The following is a 19528-nucleotide window of genomic DNA, read 5'->3' on the forward strand; positions in this document are numbered from 1 at the left end:
ATAATTTAGCAATGTTTTTGCTATTTATCATAAATGTAAATACAAGGTGTTACTACTAGTAATTCATAGATGGTCCAAATAAAAACATATATAAATTCTAAATATGATAGTCAATAAATTTACTTTATCTTCTAGAACCATTCTCTTTCTCTCTTCTTTCCCACTGCCATCATCCTTATATTCAAGTCAGTATTACCATCTTCCTACCTATACTCTCTTCCTTTTTCAACCAATTCTTCATAATGATGTTAGAATAATTTTCTTTATGCACTGATGTTCTTAATCCTTTATTTTTTGTTAAAAAAATTTTTCTCAATAGTATTTTACTTTTTCCAAAAAAATGTAAAGAGAGCTTTCAACATTTATTTTTATAAGATTCTGTGTTCCAATTTTTTTTTCTCCCTCTTTCCTCTATCTCTCCCCTCTCTAAGGCAACAAGCAATCTGATAACTCTTATTTAATATCACCTTCTACTTAAAGGCTTCCCTGACTGCCTATCCCCCATATTTAGATCTATGATCCCTCTTACTATTCTTCAACTTATGTATTTTTCATGTATTATTGTATGTAAAGGCTATATAGGTATTCTTCAACTCAATTAAGGAAAAAGCATTTATTACATTTACTTGTTGGGATCTTTACAAACTGCTAACTCATTAGAGTTGATAGATTATTGATCTGATCTTACAAGAAGATGTTTTGGGCCAGAACCTGAAACAAGGTACTAAGTAGAACTAATTGATACAATGCTTGTCTTCACACCTTTACTCATTGGAGTTCACAAGTATGGGAGATTCACAAAGTAAACTTTGTATCTTTGTGAATTCACATCTCCCTTGAAGCTCTTAGGGCCAGAGAGCAGTCTGGGAAGAAACCCATAATCCCTCTCTCTCATATCCCACAATTCCTTTCTCTCATATATAAGATACAGATAGAGGCTCTCAGACAGATTTCAGCGGAATTACATGAAAAGTGGAGCTGGATTGGAGGCTGAAGAAAGCAGAGGCAGAAGCAAAGGACAATCTGCAAGAGCTCTTGGAATCAAGCAGAGAGATAGGCCTCAATTAACCAGGCTACTTTTGAAGGAGAAAATAAACGTTTGTATTTTTACCAGCTGGCTGCATTTGGGTGATTATTACTTTCAACTGCAACTAAGACTGCCTCCAGAAAATCTCCTCGAGAAACCTGCTCTCTCCCCCAGAGAGAATTATTATATATTTTAAAGAACAAGAACACATTTACTATATGTATAAAGCTGTGTTAAATGGCAGGGGTAAAAAAACAAAAATGAAGCAGTCCTTGTTCTCAAGCTTATATATTAGAGAAGTCATGTACATATATAAAGATAAACAGAATAAAGTAGTTTAGGGAAATAGAAGACTAGTAGTTCTAAGGAGTAGCAGACCCAGCTTCATGTAAAAATAATATCTGAGTAGAGTCTTACAAGGTAATGAAGGAGTGCATACCAGGAATGAGGGACAGTTATTACTAAGTCCTAGAGTGAGAAGAGAGTGTTGCTTATAAAAAATATCAATGAGGCCAAGTGGTTATTCTGTAAAATGCCAGAAATGCAGTACTGCATAAGGAAGCTGAAAAGTGAAACCAGATTATAAATGGCTTTAAAACCAAATTGAGTTGATATTTTATCCTAGAAGCAACAGAGATTTACCGGACTTTACTAAGAAACGAAGTGGCACGGTCAGACCTGAACTGAGTAAAATCACTTGCTCAAATGTGTGGAGGATTAGTGTTGGGAGAGACAATGCAGAGAATGAGATCACAGCAATATTTTAGGTGGTGGCAATGTGAATAGTTAGAAAGGGATATTGTGAAAACAAAAAGTAATATCTGGCAACTGATTATATATGAGGGGTAAATAGTAGAGTATGAGGTTAAGTTTCTAAACATGAGTGATTGGGAAAGATGTCTTCAAGAGAAATATAAGAAATTTAGAAGACAGATGGGTTTGGATAAAAAGAAAATCAATTCTGTTTTAAATATGTTCAGTCTGAGATGCCTATGAGACATCTAGTATAAAAATCCAGTAAGCATTTGATAATGTGGAAATGATGCTCAAGAGTGAGATTAGTCTGGGAAGAGGAGGTTGAGGGATGATCCAAATAGATCTGTTACTCACTCTGCTAACACCTGAAGTCCAAGGGGCTAAGGGCCCATTATGTCTCATAGTTGCAGTCATCTAGACTATGGATAGGCTGAATGAACTATGGATAAATTATTTGGTGAATCCTACACAAACCAGGTCAGAAAGACCTGAAGGATTCTTTTTATCTTTTTATTCTCATGGGACTATTGTTGTCCTTGACCTCAGCATGACCTTGTACACCTGGACCTGAAAAGCTATACCTGGCAATGTTAAGCTTCCCCTTAATAAAGGGGAGTGGTTGGGGTTTTTTGTTGTGGGTTTTGGAGGAGGCAAGTGAAAGAGGCAAAAGAGAAATAACTCCTTTTTTTTCCAAATTCTGACTCTGTACTAGGTGGTACAAGTAACTGGAATATATGATAATTAAGCCATAGGAGAGCAATTAAATCCTTACCAAATCATAAGCTCCATAAGATCAGGGACCCTATCTTTTCTAAACTCAGTAAGACCTAGAACATTAGTACAGTATTCTAAGCACAACAGTCACTTAATAAATGTTTGCTGAATGATTTGAAAATGGAAAAATAAGTGACACTAATTCAGAATGTGGCACAGGTTACAAGATCAATAATATTCACACAGTCAGTAGAAAAACTTGAAATTAACATTTCCCAAATCTTAAATTGGGGCTTTTACTCCATCTAAATTTCATAATGTTATCTACTGTTTTTAAAAACAAAAACAAGTTATTTTGAGAGGAATAAAAAGGAACCTAAAAGAGATTTGCATTTTTACCTTTAGCAACTGGTGATGGATTAGTATCTTCTGGTGGTAGGCCTGTTCCACCATCTTTCCAGTAAGGATTCAGCTCTCTTTCAGAAAGTCTAGACTACAATACACAACATTTTCAAGAGTCAGAATACAAAAAGTGCACAGACTATTTTTGTGTTATAAATACCTGATAAATTATGACTATACTAATTATGATACAAATTGTTATTTTGGGATTTGTGCAGATTTGTTTCCCTTTTCAGAAAGTTATATTTAAATAAGGATACCTTTCAAAATGCTAACAATTCTAAAAAATATTAAGCAGTTGGCATGAATTTCCTTTCTACAAAAGTCTATCACTTATACAGAATTACTTTTATGAAGAATAATTACATACTCATTTTAATTTGAGCTCTAGTCACTACAAAAATAAGGAGCTTGGGAAAATCATTTAACTTCTGTTCAGTCATTTCAACTGTATCAAACTTTTCATGGCTCCTTTTAGGGTTTTTCTAGCAATGCTACAGGAATGCTTTGCCATTTCCTTCTCCAACCTTTTACAGATAAGGAAACTGAGATAAGAGTTAAGTGACTTATCCAGAGTCACATAGTTAATAAGTATTTGGGGCTAGATTTAAACTCAGGTTGGCCCAACTCTAGGCCTAGCACTCTACCCACTGTACCATTTAGTTGTCCTTTAACTATTCTATGCCTTAAAAACTAAATTAGATTAGAAAATCTTGCAGGTTTTTTCAGCTTTATAATTCTGTTTTTTCAGTAAGTATACATTAAAGATTGATAATGTACTATAACGATTTTATTGCTCTCCATGTAACAAAATGTTAAATGTTTTCTTTGATTTTTTGACAGAATGACTTATTTTAGTCATTCTTTAAATTTTTTTTATTTTAATAGTATATTATTTTTCCAAAGCAAGTAAAAAGGGTTTTCAACATTCATTTGCATAAAATTTTGAGTTCCAATTATTTTTCCTTCCTCCCTCCCCAAGACAGCATGCAAACTGATATAGGTTACACCTGTACAATTAATTTTTTTTTAAATTTAAATTTTATTTTATTTAATAATAACTTTGTATTGACAGAATCCATGCCAGGGTAATTTTTTACAACATTATCCCTTGCTCTCGCTTATGTTTCGTTTTTTTCCCCTCCCTCCCTCCACCCCCCCCTCCAAGATGGCAAGCAGTCCTATATATGTTAAGTATGTTGCAGTATATCCTAGATATAATACATATTTGCAGAACCGAACAGTTCTCCTGTTGCACAGGGAGAATTGGATTCAGAAGATAAAAATAACTCGGGAAGAAAATCAAAAATGCAAATAGTTCACATCGTTTCCCAGTGTTCCTTCTCTGGGTGTAGCTGTCTCTGTCCATCATTTATCCATTGTACAATTAATTTTTAACATTTTCCATATGAGACATATTGGGAAAGAAAAATCATAATAAAAGGGAAAAACCACCAAAAAAACAACAACAAAACAACAAAAAAGGTGAAAATAATATATTTCAATCCATATTTAGTTTTCATAATTCTCTCTCTGGATATGGATGGTATCTTCCATCTAAAGTCTATTGGAATTGTTTTGAACACTGTATTGCTGAGAAGAGCTAAATGACTTATGTTTTATATGAAAAGAAACACTAATGCATTTTAAATAGCATTAAAGCATCAGTGAAATATAAATAACAGTTCTACTTCAAATAGACTTTTGTAGAAAGGAAATGCATGCCAACTGCTTAATATTTTTTAGAATTGTTAGCATTTTGAAAGGTATCTTATGGATTTAAACAAAAATTTCAAGAACAGGGGTTCATAATCTGAGAATAGAAAAATAGTATGGATAAATTTCAGGGAATTCTTTGAACTGTAATGAGAAAAAAAATTACAATTTGATTTTCAATAACTAACTGAAATTTTAATGTTTCCTTCAATTACGAATTTAAGCACCTACTGTTCTGAGCAATCTAAATTTACCAAACTGTCAAAAGAATTTAGAACAGAGAACATATTAAGAACTCTGATAGTGAGAAAGAATTACATGGATTCACAATCAGAAGAGGTACTAGAAGATATCTAGTACAAGTGAAAGCTTAACTAAAATCCTCTTTACAATATACGAGACTAATTCTTTTTACTGCTGGTATATGATTCCAGGGCCTATGGTCTTTTATTGTGGCTCCTGATGAGTTCTGTACAATTTAATTGTTTAGTTCTAGCGTATTTGAATTTTTTTTCTTGTTTCTTGAAAGATTTTCTCTTTGATCTGTGGGGTTCGAAATTAATATTCCTTTGTGTTTTCCACAAAGGATCTCTTTGAGGGGGTGATGGATAGATTTTTTCTTTTTCTATTCTCCTCACATGTTCAGTAACCTCTAATTCCAGAACAATTTTCTTGGATTACTTCTTGTAATTATATCAAGATTCTTTTTTTGGTCAAACCTTTTAGGTAGTTCAATCATTCTTTTATTTTCTCTTCTTGATCGTTCTTCATATCTATTCTTTTTTCTTATAAAACATTTCATATTGTGCTCTATATTTTCATTCTTTATATTCTGTTTTGTTATTTCTTGATTTCTTCTCATAGCTTTACTGGCTTCTAATTTTCACAAAGTTGTTTGCATCTTTGAGACTGTATTTTCTTTTCTAGTTGACTAACTTATTTTCATAATCTTGTTTTTTCTTGGATTTTTTTTTTTTTTTTTTTAGTTTTTTAGTTTTTCTTCAATGTCTCTCATGTGATTTTTAAATTCTTTTTTGAGTTCTTTCATAAATCTCTCTGGACAGGGAACCATTTAATGTTACTTTTTGGAGTAGAAGAAGCTTTTTGTTACTTCAGTGTCCTCTTCTGAGGATGAACCCTGGTCTTCCCTTTCCCATAGTAAGTTTCTATGGTTGATTTTTTTCTTCTCTGCCAGTTTTTTTTTTTTTTTTTAAGAGAAGTATTAGTGTAATAAGCATCTCTAGGGGAATGATGCCTCTAGCTTCACTTCAGCTATTCCCTCTGACCTGGGACCCCAACCAAGAGCTCTCCCTTCCTGCAAGTGCCCACAGTCAGCAATGTCTCTGCCCCGTTGCTTTTGCATTCATTAAGTATGCTGGTTCCCTCTCATACAGAGTCTTGTCTCTGCAGCACAGCTGGGCCTGATATTCCTCATCAGTCAAGGTTATCTCAGTCATCCCAGACTCAGACCCCCAAATCCACACACAGTCCAAGAGGTGAAAGTTTCCTTGGCTCCTGCTGAGGTTCCAGACAAACCCGGCTAACCCCAGGGTTCCCCATTTGTTGTTTCCGTGGAGCTGGACTGGAGGTGTTTACATTTCACACAGATTAATCCCTGTATTGTACCTGGAGGACCCCTGTTCTGCCCAAGTCTTCTTGATTTTTCATCAATCTATGTTCATCTTTGAATGTAAATTTGTTTTGTTTGTGAGGGAAATGTGGAGAGTTTGAAATTTACTGACCTACTCTGCCATCTTCCCAGAATTAAATCCAGGTCAGAATTCAAGCTAAAAAAAAGTTTTTCTGTGATTTTCCAGATGCTCTTGTGAGTGAAATCCTCTCGCCCTTTAACCTTTCCAGTTTCCTTACACTTCACTGATTTCCATGTACTTTACAATCCAGCTTTAATACTTTTCCTGAGATATTACTCTCTATATACTGATTCCCTATTTTTCACCAACTAACCTTCAAGCCAGAAATTCTCTCCCTCCTTAACTCTGCCTCCTGGCTTCTTTGGCTTCTTTAAGTATTAGCAAAAATCCATTTTCTGCAAGAAAGTTTTGTTGGTAGCCCTTACTACTCTCCAAGAATATCTCCAATTTATCCTGTATAGAGATTGTTTGTATTAGTTGTTTGCAAGTTCTCTCCTCTTTTAGGAAGTCAGAGACTGATTTTGTCTGTATTTTTAGCACTTGTACAATGCTTGACACATAATTAGGGTGCTTAATAAATAACTGTTGACTATATTTAAACCATGTCATGTTGATCACATCAATTGCTAGACTACTACAGAACCTCCTAGTAGAAATCTAAAACTCCTAAGATGTTAATCCACACAGGAAAGACCAAGTGAACTAAAAATATCCACTACCTATATTATGACATGTATTTGAATGGAAAGGAAAATATAAAGAAACTATTGATGATGATGATATATATATATATATATATTTGGGACAGAAAATAAATGGGAAATGAGTTAGCCCTACAATTAAATGAGAATGGGGGGAGGGGAGGAATAGATTACTTTTAGGAAATTGAAAATCTCCTTAAATAACCCCAAGCTTCACATGGAAACAAAGTCCTCTTTTTCTTAACATGAACATCCTACTGGTATTACTTTATGACAACGATGAATGCATGACATGAATAATAAGAAATAACAAAAGCATAATAGAAAATACTGGATAGCATGGTATGAAATAAGTTTCTGAAGAAATGAAAATTTTCCTCATTTCAAAAATGAAAAAACTAGACCCAGAGAAGCTAAGTGATTTGCCCAGGATTGGAATCTATATTTCCGACTACAAAACCAATGTTATTTCCACACAAGCCAAGCCTGAGCATGCTTACCAGCAAGGCTGAAGGAATGAAAAACTGAAGGGGAGCAAAAATGACAAAAAAAACTACTGAAACAAGATCCCAGAAGAGTTAAGTGGAAACAGAATCGAAGACAGAAGAGGAAAAGTCTTGGCAAGGAAAAAGATCTATTATATCCAACAAGACTAGAAAGAAGGTTGAGAATATAGATGAAAATAAAGGAGAGTAATAGACCACAGGGATGACAATTTGCATATTAGGAACAATGAAAGAAGAGAAGAAAAAATTCAAAGGAAGGAGATGGTGCTTTCTTGAAATGGCTGATTGTAAACAACAACAACCAAAAAATAATGAACACCAACTAAATTAGGAAGCTATCATTCGCTTACAAATCCCTAATTATTTATGCTTATTCTCTTTTCAACCTCTCCCATTAGCTACTTGTCTATCTGTCTGTCTGTCTGTCTGTCTGTCTCTCTCTCTCTCTCTCTATATATATATATATATATATCTTTATACACACACACACACACACACACACACACACACACACACACACACATATATAAACTTGAATAGAATGTGAGTTCCTTAAGGGTAAGAATTGCTTTTTTGCTTTTTGTCTTATTGTGCCTATAATACATATATTAAAAATACTTAGTAAAATGTTTGTTGAATGTAAATGAATTATAAAATGTTGAAGAATATGTAAAATTATCTTATTCCCTAATTCCTCTATTTTGCTCTATTCAAAACAATGGGTATAACAAAATGTTGCTTTTCCTTGAATTCGTCTGAATTGTGCTTGACTTAGCCATTTTTCTTCAAGTTGAAATACATTCTGTTTTTATTTTCCGTTAAAGATAATTCTAGAAAGGGAACTTTTAATTTTTTGTGTATGCTATAGAACCCTTTGAAAGTCTAGTGAAGCTTTTGGACCCCATCTCAGAATGTTTTAAAAAGCATAAAATACATACAGCTGCAAATGAAATTATATTGAAATAAAGATCTCATTTTATTCATTTAAGTTCACAGACAACCTAAAATCTATTCTATTTCTATTCTAGCTCTAGAAAATAGTTACATTATAAAATAAAAATACATTCTTAACACAATAATCTTTTTTAATCTCATAAGTATTCAGGAAATGAGATACCATAGACTTATCAAAGCAATCTAACTTCCAAATATTTTATTTTAGAAAAAAATGAATTATAATTATCAATAAAAATTAAATTTGTTAAAATTAAATTTATTTTACAGATTTATGCACAACAGTTTTTTGGAATTAAGGAATATGAAAAGTAAGCTGATTTTTAGAACTATTTATATCAACAATTGCAAACTTAAATGTAGACTAATCTACTGGCAGAAAGGTATTGTACTAAAGATGAAGAATGAAACTACTCTTTCAGATTCAGTCAATGATTGATCTGGTTTTTTTGCAATAATATTTATGTGCCACAAACGAGGGCTTTGGGTAGGAAAAAGGTATGAAATTGGTGAAGAGTGATTAAAAAAGGAAGGAAGGAAGGAAGGAAAGAAGGAAGAAAGGAAGAAGGAAGGAAGGAAGGAAGGAAGGAAGGAAGGAAGGAAGGAAGGAAGGAAGAAAAAGAAAGAAAGAAAGAAAGAAAGAAAGAAAGAAAGAAAGAAAGAAAGAAAGAAAGAAAGAAAGAAAGAAAGAAAGAAAGAAAGAAAGAAAGAAAGAAAGAAAGAAAGAAAGAAAATGGCATCATTGAAACATTAAATATACAGAGAAGGGAACAGAAGGAAGTTTAAAAAACATATACAACCAGCCCAGTTTCATTACTATCATCATAAATTTGATACTTTTAAAAACTTTGAAGAGTTCATAATTTCATATAAAATTCTCTTTTCCATTGTTTACATACTTAAGTTCCATATTTGTGCTCATTAAGTTCAGAATAAGAAAGTTTTTAAAAGAGAAAAAAAAGATTAAAGAATAATTCCAATGTCCCCATTACCTCCTCAATCGCTTGGGCTTTTTCTTGCTCTGTTTTCTTTGCAATCTGTTTTTCAGCTTTGAGTGATGATGAAGACACAGTTTTAATAGACATAAAATCAAAGGTCATCCATTCATCTCTCTATAAAAAAGGCAAGCCATTTCAATTCAAATGCTTAGAACTAAATTTCTACAAATTGACTTTTTAGCTGTTGTTTTGCTAATCTTTATGCATAAATTTATTTCCCATGCATGCAAAAGTATTAGAACAATGAATTTTAAAAGAATGGATAAGTCAAGTTTGGCTATTAAAGAATCACTACATTTAGTACAGGAGCTTAATTTTCAACTCTCAGTTACCTAATTGGAGAATATCAGATACAGGTAATAAGGGTCCTATTTCTTTCTCCCAAAGAAGATATCCGAAAACCAAGGGAGAAAATTAAAGAGTACCCTCTTTTCCAAAGTATTTGACAGCAACTGCACATCTTCCCGAAAAAAGGAAGATTTCAGCAGAAGCAAATACCAGAAACACATCATATACTGAATAATCATTCAAAAGTTCCAGAATTAATCTTTATCTTAAGAAATTAAATCATATTTTACACTTAAAATTCAAGTTATTATTTTAAGAACACAGATGCTTTACTGAAAATCACACTACTCACCTGAATTATTTGGGAATCTTCTGTTTTGTTTGATTCTTCCTTCTTCACTTTCCAGGCTTTTTCTGTGGCAGTTGCTTGTAATGGAACTGCTTCAACCCATTCATCTTCAGAACTCTAAAAGTGACAAAATGAACAAATAAAATTCTTATAAGTGTATATTTAAGTATTAAATTACAAAATCAGAGTGTAGAGTCACCAGCTCATCATTAAGGGAAGATATCACAGCAAGAAAGTACGTTTTCTAAACAAAATGTGTGTGGGAAAAAAAAATTACACAAACTTAAAAAGAGGCAAAGCCTATTATTGTGTTGCAATCCTACAAAATAAGCAAATTATAGTTCTTTTATTAAGACAGTTATGTCACAAAAGTAAGAAAAAGCAATGAAAAAAATGCTAAAAGTTTGACAAAGCACACTTCAGACACAGCTCCAATTCTACCTAACCAAGCAGAAAACAAATCATTGTGAATCTATATGTTCAAATGTAACTGGAACTTAAGAAAAGGACAAGTATAAATAAGATATAACAGTTGTGACTAGCTCTATATGTCATTCTAAATACCAAAAATGCTTTTCTAATGATAACATCTTTACTACCTTCAAAAAAGAAAAGAATCTTGTAAATTTTACAAATTCTCAAATGAATCTACTATCATCAATTTAAATATTGTTTCCAGTAATAAAGGTCACAATCCATTCATATTTAACTATACTGTGAGACTCTTCTCAATCTTGCTTTCTTTTGACACTGCAAAAATAATAGTGAAGCATTCAGGCTATACATCTTAACCTAACCTTTATGATATATAATCAGTAAATCTTTTTTTTTTGTCATACATTCTCATTCTTCAAAACTCCTGATGAGCAACCTGTTGTACTCCTCTCCTTCAGTGTGATATTTTTTTAATTGTTTGAAGACTGTTGTCTTCCATGTATCACTACCATGTACCTTTAACATAATATTAATATTAAATAGATTTTTCTAGGAGGAATTTGGGCTCATCATAATAGCTTAGCAATTTCCCAAATATAATTCAACCTGCTCTCCACATCCAACTTAATTCTGTACTCATTTTATTATCCATTTGCATTGTATATGTTACAGATAATACATATTTATTACATGAAGGAAATCATTAAATTATGCCTACCAAATTCACTACAAATTTATGTTCTCTCTGAACTGAGTCCTAACAAGGTAATCCTTTTGTTCCTACTTTAATAATTCCTTATTCACCACAATGACTTCCAAAAATTCTCTTCATTTATCCTTTCCCATCCCCCACACACTCAGGACCACAATCCATATTTCACCAAAAAAGTTGAAACTATTGACTAAGAACTCCCACTTCCTTCATTTTCTGATCTGACATTTTTCTGACTTCATCCCCCAATCATCTCCTCCTTCTCTATATTTCTTCTTGCCATAGCCAACTTTTATTCATTTATCTTGGTTTAATTCCCTCTTGTCCCCTAAAAGAGGGATAACTGCTATGACTTATCAAGAGGCTTGACCCTACTTAGCCAAATACACTGCTAAAGAGATATGACTTATGTGGAACAAAATTATACTGGGGTTCTGGAATCTATACTCCCCATCTGCTTCCAAAGAAATGTAGACTGTTCTTATTTTTGCCTATAAAGGTCTTTCTGACTTAGGTATTAGTTTTCTTAAGAGTTTTTCCTCTCTCCTTATTTATACTTATATTTGAAGAAATCATCACCAAAGAGGTTTATTTAAAGAACTTTTCATAGAAATTGCCCCTTGTTCTAGAAGCTCACCATTAAGAAGTATAAAATAAGCATTATTTCTTCATGGAATAGGCATTTGGCAAATTAAATTAGTTTAAAAGGAAAACTTAATTTCAAGTTTTAATCACAAAACAGAATTTTTTTTTTTAAGAAGACTAAAGACAAGAAAAAGGTTCAATTTTTATATACTCTTCAAATTCTTGGAAAGAATTTTTCAAATAATAAAAGACAGAAAGTTTCAGCTTACCAGAAAAATTTTTTTAAACAAGGACCAAAGGTAAGGTTTAAAAGAAAAGAGAAATAAAATTCTGGAGGAAAAAAAATGATTAACACTTTCATTTGTTCTTCTGCTCCTATAGCCTTAAGGAGCTCATGTACAAATCACAGGATTGGGAGCCAATTCCCCCATTATAAAATCAAATCAACAGAAACTCCCAGAATTATTAGTAGCAATCTGTCTGAACAATCTTTACTGGTTGGGAAATTTCAGAATTTTTACCTAACCCTAGCATCCTAGTACTTCTTAGTAAATATGGAACAAAAATAACAAAGCCAACAAGCAATTCCCACTTGACTGTAGAATTAGAAGGAAAAAAAAAAAAGCTGCCTTGATATCTTAGAACCAGAGGATAAAACAAAAATTGAAAGACCAATCACCTTCTAAAAGAGATCCCAAAATGAAAACTCCCAGGAATATCATGACCAAGTTCCAGAATTCTCAAATCAAGGAGAGAATACTATAAGCAGCCAGAAAAAGGCCATTCAAATACCAATGAGTTATAGCCAGGATCACACAAGATTTAGTAGCTTCCATGAGGCTTGGAATGAAATTCCAGAAGATACAACTAAAATTACAACCAAGAATGAGCAAACTTGCAAAACAGAGTATAATCCCTCCAGGGGAAAAAACTCATATACTGAAATAGAGGACTTTCAAACATTCCTGATGAAAAAGACAAGAGTTGAATAGAAAATTTGACATTCAAACATAAAAAGTATAAACTTGAAAGAGAAATCATAAGAGATTTAACAAAATCAAACTGTTTACATTTCTGTATAAAAAGATGATACATGCAAGTTTTATCATTATTAAGGCAGTTAAAAGGAGACAATGTAGACAGAGGAACAAGTATGTTGGAATGATCTCTCAAAAAAATGAAAAAAAATTGAGAAAGAGAGATACACTGGGAGAAGGAGGAAGTGAGAGAAAGAATGGGGCAAATTACCTGACATAAAAGAAGCATTGAAGGAAGAACTTTTACAGTGAAGGGGAAATGGAAGCCAGCAATACTTGAACCCTGCTCTCATCTAACTTGTTACAAAGATGGAAAATTTTTTTCACACTCAGCTGGGTACAGTAATTTATATTATCCAATAGAGAAATAAAAGAGGAAGAAAATGAAAGGGCAGAGAGAAGGATAGAGGGGAAAAAAAGAAAAGGATAAACAGAAGAAAATATGATGGAGGAAAATACAAATTTAGTAATCATAACTATGAATGAGAGGAAGTCATCAATAAAATTGAACTGATTAACCAATTGGATTAGAAACCAAAATCCAATGATATGGTATTTACAAGAAACATTTCAAACAAAAAGACATACCCAGAGTTAAAATAAGGAGCTGGTATAGAATCTATTATGCTACAATTGAAGGAAAAAAGGCAGGGATAGCAATCATGATTGCTGACAAAGCAAAAGCCAAAATGGACCTAATTTTTAAAAATCAAGGAAAATATATCTTGAATGGTAATGTAGACAAGGAAGTAATGTCAATAGTAAACATACACAGATTCACACACATATAGATAAATACATCCATGCTTAACTGTAGTCTACTTGGGGGAGATAGAGAGGAGGAACAGGGAAAAAAAAATAAAGTAGAATGTAAACAGCAGAGAACAAAAAAAGGCTATAAGGAAGTAAAGAAAAGATGGACAGTTTTAAATACAATATCTTCTAGTATTACATATGCTTTCTTGAAATAGAAATTTATTGTTACATATTTTGAATCCTCTCATGTTCTACTATGTACATGACAATTTTTTCTTTTTTCTCTTTGTACTTAAATTTTAAATAAGTACATTTAAAAATAAATAAGACTAGAAGCTGATTTTATGAAAAAATATTAATAAAATAGATAAGTCATTGGTTAATTTGATTTTTTTTTAAAAAGAGGAAAACCAAATTAATAGCATCAAAAATGAAAAGGGTGAATCACTACCAATAAAGATGAAATTAAAGCAATTATTAGGAAGCCCAATTATGTCAATAAAATTAACAATCTAGGTGAAATGGATGAATATTTATAGAAAAATAAATGTCAGATTAAGAGAAGAGAAAATAGAAATCTTAAGTGTTTTTACAGTCTGATTACATCACAAGAATTTTTTTCCTTTAAATAACATTAAAAGTATTTGCTTTAAATGAAAAAGAAAAAAGAAGAAATATGAGAAGATACTACCACTGTTTTGCAGAGGTAGATGGTCCATCAACACTGCACTGCATATGTTTTCAGACTTATTTTTCAATGTACTGAGCATTTGTGCTCATTTTCCATTTCTATTTTCTTTTTTTGCTTAAAAATATTATTTGTTATATGATATGGCTCTATGAGGGAGGAAATTTTGGTAATTTTAAAAAAAGATAAAATTTTATTTTGCAAAAAGTAGAGGGAGAAAATTTGGAACTCAAAATGTTTTAAAAATGTTCAAATTGTCTTTACATGTCATTGAAAAAATAAAATATTAAATTTTAAAAATGTATTTCTTTTAAATTTATGGAATAAAACAAGCATTTCCATTACACAGTCTAATAAAATTGATTGCACATGAAAATGCAAATCTATTATGTACAATCTGATATTTCTTTTAAATATAAACTAAAATTATAATATAAATTTCTTTTTTCTCCTTTTTTCTTCCTTCCCCCCACTCAAGAGATGGATTGCATTAGACACAGATACATACATACACACACACACACACACACACACACACACACACACACATATAAAATTATTCCATAAATACTTCGATTTATTAACAGTTTTTTCTCTGGATGCAGATAGCATCTTGCTTCATATGTCCTTTATAGTTAATATGATTATTTGTAATAATCAAGATGAATTAATCATTCAAAGTAATTCTTTTTTTGGGGGATTGCTGAGGCAATTGGGGTTAAGTGACTTACCAGGGTCACACAGTCAGGAAGTGAGTATCTGAGGCCAGATTTGAACTCAGGTCCTCCTGACTTCAGGGCTAGTGTTCTATCCACTACACCAACTAGATGTCCCACTCAAAGTCATTCTTAAAACAATACTGCTCTTGGTTCTGCTCATCTTGCTTTTCACTATTTTGTGCAAGTTTTTCAATATTTTTCTCAGATATTAAGTTTACTATTTCTTATAGCACAGTAGTATTCCACTGTAATCATATACCACAACTTGTTCAGCCACTCCCCAATTAATGAGCATCCCTGCAATCCCTGCCCTGTTATAGCAAGTTCTTTGTCTTAACAAAGAGAGCTACTATAAATATTTTAGAACATACAAACTCTTTTCCTTTCTCCCTAATCATCTTAGGAAACAGACTAGTAGAAATACTGCTGGGTCAAAGATATGTAAAAGCAGTCTAATGATTCTTTGGATATAATTCCAAATTACTTTCCAAAAAGGTTGGATCAATTCACAGTTCCACCAGCAGTGAATTAGTGTCCCAATTTTTCTATATCCCCTCCAATATTCATTACTTTCCTCTTCAATAATTTTAGCTTTTGTGGTAGATTAAAATTATATCTCAAGTCTGTTTTAACTTTCATTTCTCTAATAATATTACTCAAAAAATTTTAAAAGGCTTATTTTGAATTAGGTATCATTCTATAAGCTTCTCTTGCTCACCCATCAGAAATACAAGTATGCCTTTTCCTGTATAATACAGACTTTTACAAAGGTTCATGAAGATACCTTAACTTTTTATCATGGCAATACAGATAAAGCCTAGAATGAATTTTCTTGGTTCCTATGCCAACTGTCAAGTTCTTCCAATTTAAAAAAATCTATTATTCAAATAATATTAAGTAAAGTTTCTAAACTATTTATTGTGGCTCTGAAAGACAAAGTCCATTAACTAAGCATAATATTCAAACTTTCCTCAAAGATTCAATTGAATTCTATTCAGTGAGATTCTATAATCCTCCTAGGATAAAAACAACTAGGTTAATCTCAGTTCTGCTATTTATAAGCTATGTGAATCTGGACAAGTAATTAAATCTCTCTGGACCTCAATTTTCAAATCTCTATAAGGAAGGATTCATACTAAATGACTTCTAACCTCCCTTAAATTAAATTACCTTTAAGGTTCCTTCAAACTCTTAAACTATGAGTTAAGAAGCAAGCACTCACCGATGAACTATCAGATGATTCAGTTTTTTCATATTTCTGTTTCTTGTTCTTTTTCTTCTTTTCTTTCTTAACTTTTTTGGAATGTCTATCCTTCTTCTTTTTTTTCTTCACAGAATGTTCCTGTATATGATCATTTTAAACCCCCCAAAAAAATTAGTTTGGATTTTTTCCCCCTCAATTTCAAAAAACTAAAAGAATAGTTTCAAAGAAAGGAAGAATCATCCCCCCAAATCAGACTATACTATTTCAAAATGATATGAGATATATCGATAAGCTACAGAGTTAATCAAGACTTAGCTTGCTCAGTCACAATTACCTACTGCTTCACATATTGCCTTAACAATGAAATACTTAATAATGTTCTATATGAATGGTAGCATCCAGATAAAATAGAACTATATGAAACATAAGAATTGATACAGAAAATGAAGAGAACATCGGTTTGGTTCTGTACTCAAATTCATTTTTTTCTCAAGGATACAATGAAGCATATCAACCAAATAAAGAAACCTAAGAATTTCTAAGGGTTACATAATTAATTAACCTACAGGACTACTCTCTGAACTTCTTGAGAAACTGCAAGGGCAAAACACAAGGCAATACTTGTAATTGGATCAAATAAATTAGTAATTCTTACCTGTGATATTTGTTCAACTCGCTCATTCACATCAGCTAACATCCACGTGTCCTCACCTCGCAATCGCTTAAGTTCTTTGCGTCTCTCTTCTTTCTCAAAATCTGCTTTAGCCTGTAACATAGAGAAATATCAATTTTTGAGCAATGCTCCCAGGACACCATTGCATAATCTAATATTTGCCAAAATTATCTTTTGTTTTGTTAGACAATTGACCCTATTACATTTTTTAATTAAGTCAAAATCGAAAGACCCTAAGGAGCAGAGATGAATTTCAGAAAGGAGTAAGGTTAAATTACTTTATCATCTCAAAGCATAAGAAAGGAGTTGTTCTCAGTAGACAAGGGGATACGAACTAATTTTTTAAAAGTACATTTATGCATTTTAAAGCTTGTAATTCACTTTACATATTACCTTATTTGATGCTCTTAACTCTATGAGGGTATATATATATATATATATATATATATATATATATATATATATATATATATATATATATACACACACACACACATATATATGTATGTATGTATACACACACACACAAACACACAAACACATACACATATGTTTTTATGAAAACTGAAGCACAAAAGCTAAATGATTTGCCCTGGTCCACAACTGTTGTGTCAGAGGCTGGATTCAAACTCAAGTATCACTAAATCCAAGTCCACTGACTCTGTACTATGACATGCTACCTCTCAATTAGAAAGAAATATAAAAAATTAAGTCTGTTTTCCATTCCTACAACACTTCAGTTATTTCTATTTAACTTAGCATTGCCAGAGGAGTAAAGATTATTAAGTTTTACTTGAGCCTAACCTGCCTTCTCCAAACTAGATTCTTTCCTCTCAGTCTGTTCTAGAAATTTTGAAAAAAGACTCATGATGAAATGAAAAAAAGAGATGAGTTTGGAATCTAAGAAACCATATTCATATTCTGGCGCTACCATCTATACTATTTGTAAGAAATAAAACAAATCAGTTAACCTTTCTGACCCTCCTATTTGTAAAAGAAAGGACTGCACTCAAAAAGCTTTGATGTTCCTTAAAACTCCATGATAATATGCTCTTTCAGTCTTACCTTTGATTCCTGATTGTCCCTTTGGTTAAAATTCAAAGTTAAAACTGAAATAAATGTAGACACACTAGTTCACAATAGTCTTTGGCTTAAACATTAAACAGATAGGGCAACATTTACACAGATTAAATGTTTCCCTATATATAATCATAAGATCATAGATTTTAAAATTGGAAAGAACATTTAGTGCAAATGAGGAAACTGAAGGCCAGACAGATTAAGTGGTGGGGCCCAGATTCCAAAGCTAACTAGAGCAGAACCAGGATTTGAACTCACTTCCTTTCACCCCATTTTTATCAGAGCACCATACTGTCTTTGCTATTCTGTAGTTCCCCTGATCTTGACTACCTGCCTGATATTTATGGCTCATCTACCAAAGACTCAGACTAACAAATAGGTGGACTAGGCACAGAAAAATCTCTCTAGGAAACAATGCTCCAACTAAAAATCTGTTTCCAAAAGCTTTTGTTTCTATTTTTACTTCTTTGTGATAATTCCCTGATTTCACCAAAAACAAGTCTAAAACCATAGTTTAGTGATCTTCTTATGACTACTATGTCAAGCTGACTATATCAAACCTCTACTTAACTAATTCCAGTAGATCCCTTTTATCTCCAGAGGATTAAAAAATCCTCTTTTTGGTATTCAAAGGCTTTTCCAACATGATCCTCCTTCTACCGTTCCAGGCTTCTTACACCTTTCTCTCCCAATAAGCCATATTCTGTGATCCAGTGACACCAACCTCCTTACTATGCTAAAAAGACACTTCACCTACAAATTCCAACCATTTTCACTGACTCTCCACCCAATCTTCTATAAAAAAAATCTTTTTTTTTAATAACTTTTTATTGACAGAACCCATGCCAGGGTAATTTTTTACAGCATTATCCCTTGCACTCAACTTCTGTTCCAATTTTCCCCTCCCTCCCTCCACCCCCTCCCCCAGATGGCAAGCAGTCCTTTACATATTAAATAGGTTACAGTATATCCTAGATATAATATATGTGTGCAGAACTGAACAGTTCTCTTGTTGCACAGGGAGAATTGGATTCAGAAGGTATAAATAACCCGAAGAAAAACAAAAATGCAAGCAGTTTATATTCATTTCCCAGTGTTCTTTCTTTGGGTGTAGCTGCGTCTGTCCATCCTTGATCAATTGAAACTAAATTAGCTCTCTTTATCGAAGAGATCCACTTCCATCAGAATACATCCTCAAACAGTATTGTTGTTGAGGTATATAATAATCTCCTGGTTCTGCTCGTTTCACTTAGCATCAGTTCATGTAAGTCTTGCCAGTCCTCTCTGTATTCATCCTGCTGGTCATTCCTTATAGAACAATAATATTCCATAACGTTCATATACCACAATTTACTCAACCATTCTCCAATTGATGGGCATCCATTCATTTTCCAGCTTCTGGCCACTACAAACAGGGCTGCCACAAACATTTTGGCACATACAGGTCCCTTTCCCTTCTTTAGTATCTCTTTGGGGTATAAGCCCAGTAGAAACACTGTTGGATCAAAGGGTGGGCACAGTTTGATAACTTTTTGATCATAGTTCCAAATTGCTCTCCAGAATGGCTGGATCCATT

At 32.5% G+C, this 19528-nt stretch overlaps 1 protein-coding gene across 2 annotated transcripts in view; it reads right to left on the reverse strand.

Moving 5' to 3' along the window:
- Nucleotides 1-19528, reverse strand: part of CWF19L2 (CWF19 like cell cycle control factor 2) — a 121292-nt gene that overhangs the window by 87948 nt on the left and 13816 nt on the right. For both annotated transcript variants that reach the window (XM_051986920.1, XM_051986921.1), the window contains exons 2-6: nt 16855-16965; nt 16218-16337; nt 10067-10180; nt 9421-9540; nt 2897-2990 (exon numbers count right to left, since the gene is read on the reverse strand). In XM_051986920.1, the coding sequence (XP_051842880.1) occupies nt 2897-2990; nt 9421-9540; nt 10067-10180; nt 16218-16337; nt 16855-16965 (559 nt within the window). The remainder of the gene's footprint in view (nt 1-2896; nt 2991-9420; nt 9541-10066; nt 10181-16217; nt 16338-16854; nt 16966-19528) is intronic.

Source organism: Antechinus flavipes, chromosome 3, assembly GCF_016432865.1.
Source record: "Antechinus flavipes isolate AdamAnt ecotype Samford, QLD, Australia chromosome 3, AdamAnt_v2, whole genome shotgun sequence".
Classification (NCBI taxonomy): Eukaryota; Metazoa; Chordata; class Mammalia; order Dasyuromorphia; family Dasyuridae; genus Antechinus; species Antechinus flavipes.